This window comes from Fundulus heteroclitus, chromosome 8, assembly GCF_011125445.2.
Source record: "Fundulus heteroclitus isolate FHET01 chromosome 8, MU-UCD_Fhet_4.1, whole genome shotgun sequence".
Lineage (NCBI taxonomy): Eukaryota > Metazoa > Chordata > Actinopteri > Cyprinodontiformes > Fundulidae > Fundulus > Fundulus heteroclitus.
The window spans coordinates 29,763,413-29,776,231 of record NC_046368.1 but is presented as its reverse complement, the minus strand read 5'-3'; the positions used below and the strand labels follow the sequence as shown (position 1 = coordinate 29,776,231).

At 42.0% G+C, this 12,819-nt stretch overlaps 1 protein-coding gene across 1 annotated transcript in view; it reads left to right on the top strand.

The window, feature by feature from the left end:
* The first annotated feature begins 773 nt into the window (after nucleotides 1–773).
* Nucleotides 774–12,819, top strand: part of mtch2 (mitochondrial carrier homolog 2) — a 36,465-nt gene continuing 24,419 nt past the window's right edge. Inside the window, exons 1-5 of the mRNA XM_012858814.3 lie at nucleotides 774–914; nucleotides 1,464–1,548; nucleotides 9,790–9,896; nucleotides 10,165–10,191; nucleotides 11,376–11,432. Of these exons, the coding sequence (XP_012714268.1) occupies nucleotides 828–914; nucleotides 1,464–1,548; nucleotides 9,790–9,896; nucleotides 10,165–10,191; nucleotides 11,376–11,432 (363 nt within the window). The 5' untranslated portion in view covers nucleotides 774–827. The remainder of the gene's footprint in view (nucleotides 915–1,463; nucleotides 1,549–9,789; nucleotides 9,897–10,164; nucleotides 10,192–11,375; nucleotides 11,433–12,819) is intronic.

The window sequence follows — 12,819 nt, the reverse complement described above, 5'->3', positions numbered from 1 at the left end:
TAGTTATATTTGTGTGGGTTCCAGCGCATATTGGGGTAGAAGGAAACGAGAGGGCAGATACAATGGCAAAGAGGGTGATTCAAAATCCTATTAATTTTACAGTTAAAATAAGTAAGTCTGAGGGGAAGAGTATTATTAAAGAAAAACTGATGGAAATGGCAAAAAAGGTGGGATAAAGGAAAAACAGGAAGATGGTTTTATAAAATTCAGAAGACAATAAGAGAAAGAAGAAATGGAAGACGAAGTAGAAAGGAGGAGAGGGTTATAACATGGTTAAGGTTTGGGCATACAGGACTTAATTATACACTTTATAAAATTCAAAAGCATAATACCGGCAAATGTGATTATTGTGAAAAATATGAAACAGTAGAACATGTTATATTAGAATGCAATAAATATGAAAGAGAGAGAGAAGATATATGAGGAAAGAGTTTAAATGTATTAAGGAAAAGATTAATTTGTTAGATATTTTGAGGAAGCATTTGGGGAGTAAACATATACAAATAGTTATTCAATATTTAAAGAATACTAAATTATTTCATTGAATTTGATTATAGAAGGAGTGAGTTATATAAATGACTGGAATATTAAGGTACAGATAGATAGATAGATAGATAGATAGATAGATAGATAGATAGATAGATAGATAGATAGATAGATAGATAGATAGATAGATAGATAGATAATTAGGAACCACACTCCATACCAGTAAGTGGCGGTAATGCTACTTAAAGTTTGTTGCCATCCGCCAATAAATAACAAAAGAAGAAGAAGAAGAAGTGGAATACGACGACGAAGAAGAAGAAGAGTCTACTGTCTCTGCAGAAATGGCGGACACGTTCGGACAGGTCGTGCTGGGGGCAGGGCTCACCGTCCTTTCTCATCCCCTGATGTACATTAAAGTGCTTATCCAGGTGAGTCGGACCTGAGCCGTTTCCTAGTCCAGTCGCTGACCTCTGGAAACAGCCTGTAGGTTACTGCTGTAGTGTTCAGAGGGGAAAACCGGTTCCGCTGTCCAGGCTGACTCCTCACGTTGGACATTAGCTGAGTTCTGTACAGGACCCAGGGGGCTGTCGGAGTTCCTGACCAGCAGCTCCACCTCTTCCTGTCTTGTCCCGGTGACCTTCTGTTGTCAAACACGGCGGGACTATGCAGCCCGGTCCGGAGTCCCCCTGCTTCTGGTCGGCTCCGAGGGACGCAGAGGATGGACGAACCAATGGGCTGATGTTTCTCCCGAACCCACGGGCTCCATGTTTGGTGTCCGGCAGGAGAGCCCGGCTATAGCAGCTAACCCCGCCTCGTCCTGCGTGGTTCCGAGTGGCTGGATGCTGGGCCAAGCGGGATCTACCAACCCGGGACTAAAGCGAACCAACGAGCTTTGCGAGAATGACGAAAGCGCGGCGCTTGTGTTGTATGCGTAAAAGCCGGAAGTTGAGCTAATCTGTCCGTTCTCCCGTGGACAGGTTGGACACGAGCCGCTGCCTCCCACTCTGGGCCGGAACCTGTTCGGCAGGCAGGTCCAGCAGCTGCCAGGCCTTTTTGCGTATGGTAAGCTCCTCTCTGCTGTCGCTCTCCTTAGGCTCAGAAGTGCTGCTGACTGCTCCAAACTGACCCAGAAGGCGGTGAGAGGCTCCACTGACAGCCAGGCCCGCTCTAACGCCTCTGCGCAGGGCCGCTAGAAGTCATTTTGAACAGCGGGTGCTGTGAATTTTTTTTTTTGTGTGTTTTTGGACAAAAGACCTATGAGCCTGTAGGCCTATTTAAAATGCAATAAATAAAAATAACTAGAAAAAACTGTTCCTGCGTAACAGCGAGTGAGAAAGCTAATCTGCAGAATGAGTTGAGTAGAAGATACAGAAGATCCCTGAAGAAGAGAAAAAGTAGCTGAAAAACATTGAAATCAGATTTGAATAAATTTAAAAAATTTAAAGGGATTTGAAGAATTAGAAACAAATGAAGAATTAGAATACATGGAAGAATGTGAATAATTTGAAAAATTTGAAGGCATTTGAAAAAAATTGAAGGAACTTGAAACATTTCAAGAATTTGAAAAAAAAAATGAAAAATTTGAAGAATTAGAAGAATTGGAACAATGTGAAAAATTTTAAGCAATTTGCATTGATTTCAATAAGAACAGCCAAAACATCGCACAAAAAGTGAAATATTTAAAAGTGTAAAAGTTAGCATAACCATGAGATATAGCAGTCATGCCGGGTACGAGCCGAACGTTTTGATACCAAAATTGTTGAAATCAGTTGAAGTATGTGGGAGTAGTTGGTAGGGCTTGACGATATAGAAAAAAAGCTTATCGATTAAAAAAAATGCATATTGATTGATATTGATAATTTATTGAAAATATTTAAAACCATATTTTATGTGCAGCTCTGCCTGGACATTTTATGATATTGCTAAATTATTTAATTTCAATAAAGAACACAAACACAGAATTCCAATTAAATCTTTATAACCTGAGTTATGTTATTAAGTACTGACAAAGAATAAACTAAAGTGACCAGTAAAATTACCAAAATAAATATACCAAATAAATAAACTAGCCTATTTAGGTGGGAATAGTACACTAGTTACTTCTCAGGTTTCATAATTGAGAGGCTGACGCAGGGCTGAGGTCCGAGGTTGTGGCGTGGGAAGACAAAGATATCAGCTCATTTTGCACTGATTCCCTGCACTCCCACATGGTTTAGGGAGCGCTGTTAGAGAAAAACCTGCATCCCGGAACTTTATATCGCGGCTCAAGAGTGGCGAGTAGTTGTTTGAAGCCAGATTTTTCAACTGCAGACAACAGCAGCATACCCATCACTATGAAGCACGTTACTGCATGCGTGATGTCCTTATGCTGCTTGGAATCTTTGTCATTTTATCACAAAGAAGTGCAGTTTAGCTTGCTGTACCTGCTTCGTTTTGGAAGAAGTTCCAGGAGATTTCTCCGAAGATGACGTGGAGCTGACACAGCTCGCGCTGTGGCGCGTGTGAGGGGCTTACGTGATGAATACTGGTGGGTTGCGTTACCAGACTTTGTTTTTACCGGTTCCTTGCAAGTTTTATAAATCACTGTGGTTTATTTCTGTCAGACTGGCGAACTAGTAAAACCCCGTTTTGGGACCGTTTCCTCCGCTGCTCCTTGCTGCGACATATTCACGGGCTGTGTGTTGTGGTTTGAGAGGGCGGCGCTTTGTGACGGCGTGCCTGGGTCCGCGATTACGATTGGTCGAGAGGAAGTAGTGACTGTAGCATCAACTAATATGATAGGCTGAAAGGAAGGAAGGAAAACTGTTTCTATCGAACTTTTATCGACCTTTTTTTTCCCTATCGCGTCACACGTCTATCGATCAATATATATTGTTATTGAATTATCGTCCAGCCCTAGTAGTTAGACGCCAACGGAATAATAACTAGAAAAAGCTGTTCCTGTGTAACAGCGAGTGAGAATGCTAATCTGCAGATTGATTTGAGCAGAATATGCAGAAGATCCCTGCAGAAGAGAAAAAGTAGCTGAAAAACATTGAAATCAGATTTTAAGAATTTGAAAATTTGAAGGAATTTGACAAATTTGAAAGACTTTGAAGAATGTGAGGAATTTGAAGCAATTTGCATTGATTTCGATGGGAACAGCCAAAAAAAATTGCACAAAAAGTGATATTTTTGTGCAATTTTAAAGTGTAAAAGTTAGCCGAACGTTTTGATACCGAAATTGGTTGAAGTATGCAGGAGTAGTTAGATGCCGACGGAATAATAATAAAGAAAAACAGGAAAACAATAAGTGAAAATGCTGTATAGCATTCTCACTGAATAGCTTGAGATTCACTACTTTATTGTCATATACACTTCAGTGCACGCAACCAGGGTCTGTAACACACAGACATCATCAGTTCTCAGGTGAATATATGCGCTATTAATTAAACTTCACAATAACACTATAACAACGTAGATTTGAAAAGTCTTTCTTAAATTTGTCTCTAGGTATGACTGGGCTATTTCTTTTTCCTTGCCATCAAGAGCTCTGCCAACTGGCACCAGAAAATGCTATTATTGGGCTTTCTTCGTCTGGAAACAGATGTAAACAACACCTTACAGACGCAGCCATGAAGAACTGGTTGAACTCGCACAGCTGACAATACAGCGATCTGATTGGCTGAGCAGCAAAACTCGAATCATGTGACCTCTTGGACCGGAGCGCAAAATTTATAGTTTTTATCGGCTGTAACTTATTAATGTGCAAGCGAAATCGTGAGAACATTGGTGTTTTGAGATCACTGCTATGTGTAGCAACTGATCCAAGTGCAAGAAAGTTGCCCCCTGACAGTTCATACAAAACTTCTTAAGGAGACGTCCTACAGATTCTGGCCCACAGACTAAAATGGATGATTTATTTAGACATTTAAACTGGTAAGCATTTTAACATTTTAAGTGATTTAACACCATAACTTAACCTGACTCTCGCCAGATGTATGTCGCTCCGCCTAGCTTCACTCACATACATCTGGGACACCTCCATAGGAATTGCCTTTTTTGAAGGCTGGGCCTTATCAAAAATTCTTGCATATGATTGGATAAGCCACTTGTCTGTCATCTTTATCGACGTGCTATTTCAACCACTCACACCGAAGCTAACCCGTGACGCTGATGAGAGCGACGCAGGAAGAAAAAAAAAAATTTTTTTTATGTGTTTGCTGCTCTAGTGGCATGCATTTTACAGTGAGCTGACAGGAAGAGGGGGGAAGACAGGCGGCAAAGTGCCGCGGGTCGGAGTCGATCCCGGGCCGACCGCGTTGAGGACTAAAGGCCTCCTTATATGGTTCGCACTAACCGCCATGGGGTGCGTCCGCGCCCCAGAAAACAAAACTTGCCAAATCCGGTCGGGAGAAGGGGAAAACATCGTTTCCACCAACAAAAGCCTTCAGAGCCGTTCTCTGATCTTTTAATGAAACAATGTTAGGTAGATTGGACAACACGGAAGAAATAGCAGCATCAATATTAACGCTTGCTTCCTCGATGTGAGCCGCCATTGCTATCAAAACAGTCTTGCGTCACGGTTGCTTCTCCACTACGTCACATGTATGAAACTCCAGCCCTGCGTCCTGATTGGCTAGACAATAAAATTGGTTGGAGAAATCACTCTCTATGGGAGATGTCCCAGATGTATGTGAGTGAAGCTAGGCGTAGCGACATACGTCTGGCGAGAGTCAGGTTAACCATAACTACCACAATGCAAAACCTTGATCAATGTAAATACCAAAAAAAGTAAAAAATCCGTTTGTTACATTAATACTGTAAAACATAAAAAAAGGCAAATTGCAAACTCAAGTGTTGTGATCTAAGCTTGTGAAGTCAACTTGTAAGCCTTGTGCTGTGTAACCTTACCTTGTCTAAACTGTGGATCAAAAGAAGTGCTCAACTTACATGAGCAGCCACGATGAACTGGTTGAACTCGCATGGCTGAAAGTACGGCGATATGATTGGCTGAGCAGCAAAACTCGAATCACGTGACCTCTTGGACCAGAGCGCATTAGTTTATATTTTCTATCGGTTATAACTTATTAATGTGCAAGTGCAAACGTGGGAACCTTGGTGTTTTGAGATCACTGCTATATTTAGCAACTGATCCAAGTGCAAGAAAGTTGCCCCCTGGCAATTCTTCATACGAAAAGCCTATTACTAGTCTGCTGCCGTGAACGGGATACCTCTTTACTCGGTGACAACTAGCTTGTTTGACGTTGCCATGACAATAGGGTTGGGAATTGAAAATATTTTCACGATTCCGATTCCCTTATCGATTGTGTGAAACGATTCAATTCCTTTTCGATTCCAATTTGGGGAAAAAAGGAGAACAGTTTGATGAGCATCAACTTTGTTTACTTAACTATCACATGACCTTACAAACTAACAAGGTCAAGATGTCCACAGAAAATCTGCAACTGGAGTAACATTTATATTCATTTAAATAAAAAAAAAAAAAGAATATAAGAACAAACTTAAATACAATAGTGTTTAGAATACAAGAAAATGTAAGTTTGTTGTGACAGTTGCTTATTAATCTCTCTTTAGATAACCTCAGTCATCTAAATCTAACGGAGGAGGCATCCGTTTAATGAAAAAGCATTAATGTGCAATTTTGGGAAATAAACTCATCTCCCCCTGATTTAAATAAACAAGCGTCACCTTTCTCTCGCTCCCTGAACTTACATCCATTGCAATGCTTAGAATCATGTAAGAATTCCAGCTACCAGTAGTTCTAATTAAACATGCTACCAATGAAGGGCTGGATTAACGAGAAAGGCACACTCCCTTAATAACCCCTAAGAGAGGTAGGAAATTGGTTTATTTCCAGAGATGGCATATGATTTACTGGGCACCACATTAAGCACAGCCAGTGATGTAAAACTAGCTACTTACCACCAGAGTTGCCTTCCATGCTGGTCGTAACTTTAGCTTCTGTCTGGTAAGAATCAAAAACACGGCATTCGTTAAATTGTATGCCATGTTGTGTGCACAGGTGTTTCTGCCTGTTGGATCTATTTCCTCTCGCGGATGTATATGCCATTTTGCAATGATTGCAAAGCGCCTCGTTACCATCTTTCTCTTCCTTAAAATGAAGCCAAACCTTCGACCGCTTACCCGATGGGGCGGCATTTTTTTTGTTTGGTTTTTCGCCTGGTCACGTCGTACTTGCGCTGCTCAGAGCCGCAGCACAACGGAATCGAAAAGAGAATCGTTAAGCGCGCTGCCAAACGGTGCCACGGAATTGAAACACACGGAGCCGGTTCTGAACAGGAACCGGTTTTCGATTCCCATCCCTACATGACAATGTAACTTCCATGAAGTTGTGTTGATTAGGCCTCAAAATAATTAAATTAAAATCCAAATACACGTATTAGTAAAATAAAAAAGTCAAAATCATTTCCCAAAATATTGATAAGAAATTTATAAATTGTGCAAAGTATTTTTAAATTTTTTTTTTAAATCTCCCTCTTGCCACTAGGGGGTGCTGCAGCACCCCCACTTCCCGCAGCCATGCCTCTGTGTCTGAGAGCGGTCCAGTCCAGCCAACTCAGAATCTACGGCAAGACCTGAATGTTAATTAGTTTTCTGTCTCATCTGACTGCGTGTGAGCCACTTAGCCAAGAAGGGCGAGCACAACATTCTGTCTGTAGTCCAGGGCTGTTAAACTCCAGTCCTCCAAGGCTTTTATATGCATCACTGGTCCAACACGCCAGAGTCAAACCATCACTGGACTTTGGAGAACCTGACTGCACTCCGAGGAACTAATTCAGCCATATAAGTGAAGGGTGTTGGGTCACGTGTAAACGCTGCAGGACACCGGATCTGGAGGACATTCATTTGACCCCGATTTATTGGGAATACACTTGCAGAGAGAGGCGGTCCTACAGTGTATCCACTCACTGAGCTGAGCAACAATGCAGGCTAAACTCACTGATCTCTATTATTCACTGGATTGCTGATTTGGCCGAAAAACTGAAGTCACTGGCCGCCATCTTGCTACTCCCTACTTTCACAGAATCCCATAGGATTTGGTTGCAACAACAAGCAGTTTTCTGGCTGTGTGAAAACGTTTCACAGGTAATTCCTACAGTCAATGGATGTACTAACACTATCAACTACTAGGTAATTATATGCTGAAATATTTTACATGTTATTCATATTAAATATATACGTATACATATATGTAAATATATGTTTTTGTATATTATTTATATATTTATAAATGACATGCAAAATATTTCAGCACATGACTTTCTCAGTACTTGATAGTTTTAGAACATAACATAAACGTATATGGCATTTGACATTTTAACAGTTTTAAGCCCCTCCCTGAACATGAGAAAATCCTCGTTATCCGATGCTGTAGCGCACATATTCCCTAGTTACTGGGAGAAATAGGGCGTACCATGGCGGCTGGTGGCTTCACAGCGACTTGCTCTAACAGCGGGCTATTAGCAATCCACTGTATAATAGAGATCAGTGGCTAAACTTCATATTTTACTTGTAAACATAAAAAGCAGGTTTTTTTTTTCAACTTTACAATTATGCACTACTTTGTGTTGGTGCATCGTAAAAGAAAATTGAATAACATACATTAAACTAGGTGGCTGGAACGGCAAAAAGTTAAAAGTTTACCATTTGAACAACCAGAACGTAAGATGCAAAGTCAAAATGTGAAGCATTTTAGTTTTTTTTTCTTCCCAGCCCACAATGTTTTATAATAGAAACACTCGTCCTACAGTGTAAAGCACAGCAGTATCCATGGCCACCGTTATTAGAATATCAGGGTTTAGTCCCAGAGAATGACGACTTTCAGTTTCAGATGCAGTCTGTGCTCAGATTTAGGTGTTTACATAAAAAAGTAAAAATAATGGCCAAAATAAAAAGCAATTGGTGAATGAACCAGTAGCAGGGCATGTTTTTTACGTGGGACCCGGGTAAAGGGAGTCGTAATGACCCCTGAATGAGGGAGCAGCTGAATGGAGTCCCAGTTATGACTTTCTAAGAAGATTAGAATATAACATCAGACCAATAAAAAGCCTTTTTTTTATATACACAAACATGGGCTTATTAAAAGCTATGTGTAATACCGGCTTAAAGGTTTTTCTTCAAACGTCCTTTTAATCTGAAGGCAGAGTCTAGTTTACTGAGATGTGCTTGTAATCACCTCCCTAAATGCATGAATAATGGCCATGTTCTGTCTTTAAAACCAGCGGTTCTACAGCCAATTAAAATAACTAGACGTGAGCTGTTCCACCTCTTTATTACAGTTATCACTCCATCCAGTTTTTTTATGAAGGTCAGTTGTATTTATGCTTTTCACTTTATGGTTTCTGTACCTGTATGTCTTTTCTAATCTCACTTAACAGCAGCAAACAGGCTTAAATCAGAGGCAACCAGACTTTCATTCAGTTCTTCCTGAAAATGTTTCGACACCTATCCAGGAGACTCTGTTCTGGTGACTCTCACTTGAGCAACCTGCAGTTTTGACGTCTCTGCAAGTAATGACATACTCCTGAAACTCCTCAGAACACCTTTCAGAAACTCAGGATAGGTTTTCCCCCAACACAACATGCCAATAAATTTCAAACCTAATAACACTAAAAACTGGTTCATCCCAAAGACAGAACACCCAAACCACAGCTGAGCAGCGTTGTGTCCACGCTCCAATGCAGCGAGGACTGCTCACTCATACATGAGAGAAATTAAACAACAGCTACATAAACACACGGCACAGCATAGGAGGGCCAGCATCTCTGGGCAAGATTCAACAGTCCACTTGCACCTCAAGAACAAAGGACACACTTTTTGATGACAAAGACATCCAGATTTTGGACAGGAAGAGCAGATGGTTTGAAAGAGGAATAGAAGAGGCCATCTCTGTCAAAATAGAAATGCCATCACTGAGCAGAGGGGGAGGATTGTGCTTCCAACTCCCCAGTGTTTACAGCTCCGTCCTCCGACAAAGAGATTACGTCAGCATCTCACCATCATTCAGGTGACCAAGTTCTCCACTCACACCAAGCAACAGCTTCTAATGACCCAGGATAGTGATGCTGGGTCATTTACATCTGACTTAGAATGCGCCTAGGAGGATGGACCTCTGGATAGTTGTTGAAATGTTTTTAGAAAGAACTGAACCAAAGCCCGGTTGCCTCCGATCCAAGCCTGTTTGCTGGTGCAATGTCCTGGATAACTGAGAATGTAACACAGGCATGTTGCGCTTCCACTTGGGAAAGTTAACCTAACAGTATTTTCTTTCTGATGCAGCCAAACACATCATTAAAATTGATGGAAGAAGCGGCCTCTACAACGGCCTCGGTCCAAGGCTCTGTGCTGGAGCTATCGGTACAGTTGTGCACAGCAATGTTCTGCAGGTAGGCCTGAAAACGGCACCGCACAAAGTATCCGGGATCAAACATACATTCTGCTCATCTAATTATCTAAAATCAAAAGTTAATTGGTAAACTTAATAAACCTTGTTTGAACCTTGCCTGTCTTATTACCTGCGTATCCCTGCAGGTCTTACTAATGCCACCTTTTAATAGGTTGAATGATTACGTTATTATTGAACATGTATTTTATTTTGTCCTGGAGGCTGTGAAATCACTAGACCTTTTTAATAATGAAACTTTGTTCTTACAGAAATGTCAGGAAAAGGGCAAACCTCAGGTAAGACTCGTTCTGCTCTCAGCCACAGCTTGTTAAAGCCCTTCCACATTGGACGCGGTGTGCACTGCGCTCTCTCAGGGGTTTAGCGCAGCGCTGGCCTCTGGAGGTCGTAAAAGCGTTGCGCACGCCGCTGAAAACAAGGGGTTTCAAAGCGCAGCGACGTGCGCGCTGCTTCCTATGTGGAAGGGCCTTTACTCAGGTCGGTAAAAGCGATTGGACCTAGAAGAGAAGCAGTTTCATAAGGCCCGTTTACACTACACTTTTTTAACCGAGCCGAGACCAGTCCGAGCTCGGTAACCGAGATAACTCTGGTGTGTAAATGGTCAGCAGACTGAACTGGATCGCGCTAGACATAACTGGACCGCGCTAACTGCAGACCGGTTCCTGAGTAGGTCTCGAACTGTTTTTTTTTTTTATCCCAGTTATCTGATAACGAAGAGCGCATGAGCAGACCGCGTCATCCCCTTACAGTCAGCTGACTGTCTGCGTTTTTTCCGGCGTATCTGGCTGCACGTCCTGATTCACCCTCCATTAAGACAAATTTCAGACATTCATAATAATACTAGCTTCCTTACCGTGCCACACGATTTCCAGAGATGATTCTGCTTAGCAGTGTGATGAACCTCAGTGTCTGTTGTTGTTTCCTGCGTCTGTAAATCCTTATTAGACGTTCGTTTGTCTTATCCACGTCCCAAAAGCCGACTCTGTCTAACCATAACATCCTGAATGTTATGGTTAGACAGAACGGGAGGCGGCATTTTGATTTGTATTGTCCCGCCTTCAATCCCAGACAGCAGCAGTACTGCAGATCGTCACCAGGAGGCGAGGAGCAACCAAGGAACCGGGATGGTGTGGTGTGTAAACGGTCGTCTTGGCTTGGTTAACTGATCCAAGCTCAGACTGGTCTCGGCTCGGCTCGGTTAAAAAAGTGTAGTGTAAACGGGCCTATAATAGACAAAATCCCAGACTGAACCTTAAGCTATACATTTTATTCCATATAGAAATGGTTCTAAAATACAGAAATCCCAGTAGCAAACAGATTCCTGTTCCATCTATGACCTAGTGCTTTTGCTGGCACTCTTTGCAGATCATTATTCATCACTTTATCCGTTTTTTTCCCCACATCTTATTTGGCCCCAAGTTGCATAATAATGATGCTTAATTTTTCTGTCTCTGGTGTGCAGCTACTGGGTGGCCAGCAGAAACCTGCTGAAGGCTCTCTAGAACATGTTGTTAATGAGGTAAGACCCAGACTGTTCTGTCCAAGTACTTTACCCAATGGCTTCAGTTTAGTGTTACCAGGATATGATTTCTTAGGTTAAAGGACTTCCATGGGATCAAGAGCTAATGAATCCTTTCACTGAGCGCCATTTTCTGGACGATAGGGCAAATAGACCATCAATGAATGGTCTAGGGCTGCACAGTGGCACAGTGGGTAGCGCTTTTGCCTTGCAGAAAGAAGGTCCTGGGTTCAAATCCAACCCTGGGTCTTTCTGCATGGAGTTTGCATGTTCTCCCTGTGCATGCGTGGGTTCTCTCCGGGTACTCTGACTTCCTCCCACAGTCCAAAAACATGACTGTTAGGTTAATTGGTCTCTCTAAATTGTCCTTAGGTGCGAGGTGTGCGTGAATGGTTGTTTGTCTCTGTGTTGCCCTGCGACAGACTGGTGACCTGTCCAGGGTGTACCCCGCCTCTCGCCCAGTGTACGCTGGAGATAGGCACCAGCAACTCCCGCGACCCCATGAGGGATAAAGCGGATCAGAAAATGGATGGATGGATGAATGGTCTATTTTCAAACGTTTTTCATGCATACAGCGCACCAGATTATAAGGACCACTAAACGAAATAAAACAGTCATATACGGTAAGTCAGTCAAACTTTATTAAACGTGTTCACAACTCTCAACTTTGTTCAAACTTAATGAGCGTATGCACAATATGCTCATTCCCAACCTTGTTCAGTTGTAACATGAAGGAAAACAGTGCGAAACTGCTAAATCCACCGTTAGCATATTCACAATAACTCTCAAAATTAAGTTAGAACACATAAACTACAACATAGCATGATACAATGACTTTTTCAGCTCGTTCTGTGTCCACAAATCGCTCAAATCTTTCATCTTCAGTGTCTGAGTTAAACAGTTGGGCCATGCCTAGATCCCTGTCGTCGTGTGTTACCTGGCAGTTCAGTGACGTTTCCGGCCTTGGTGAAAGCTCTGACCTCAGTTGAGACTGATACCGTAGCTCAGGCATCCACGATACCTTAGCAGATAGTGGCAAAAGTTGTAAGTAAGTTTAATTAAAAGTGTAACTGAGCCTTCTGGGTTTGTTACCGGCACCGCATGTGGTGGAAGGAGACTGGACTCTGAGCTGGGCTTTTTGGTCAACAGGACTCTTCATTCTTCTAACACTGCCATAGAAAATGTCGGCTGGCTAACTGCCTAACCTGTAGCATTCTGGTTAAATGTCTGCAAGCAACTTTTAACCAGCATGTATACAATGATAAGAACTTGTTTCTATGCAGAAATGATGAAACGATTTTTACTTATGCTTTTAAACCCAACAATAGTGTACATTATACATACAGTTAGGCCCAGAAATATTTGGACAGTGACACAAGTTTAATTT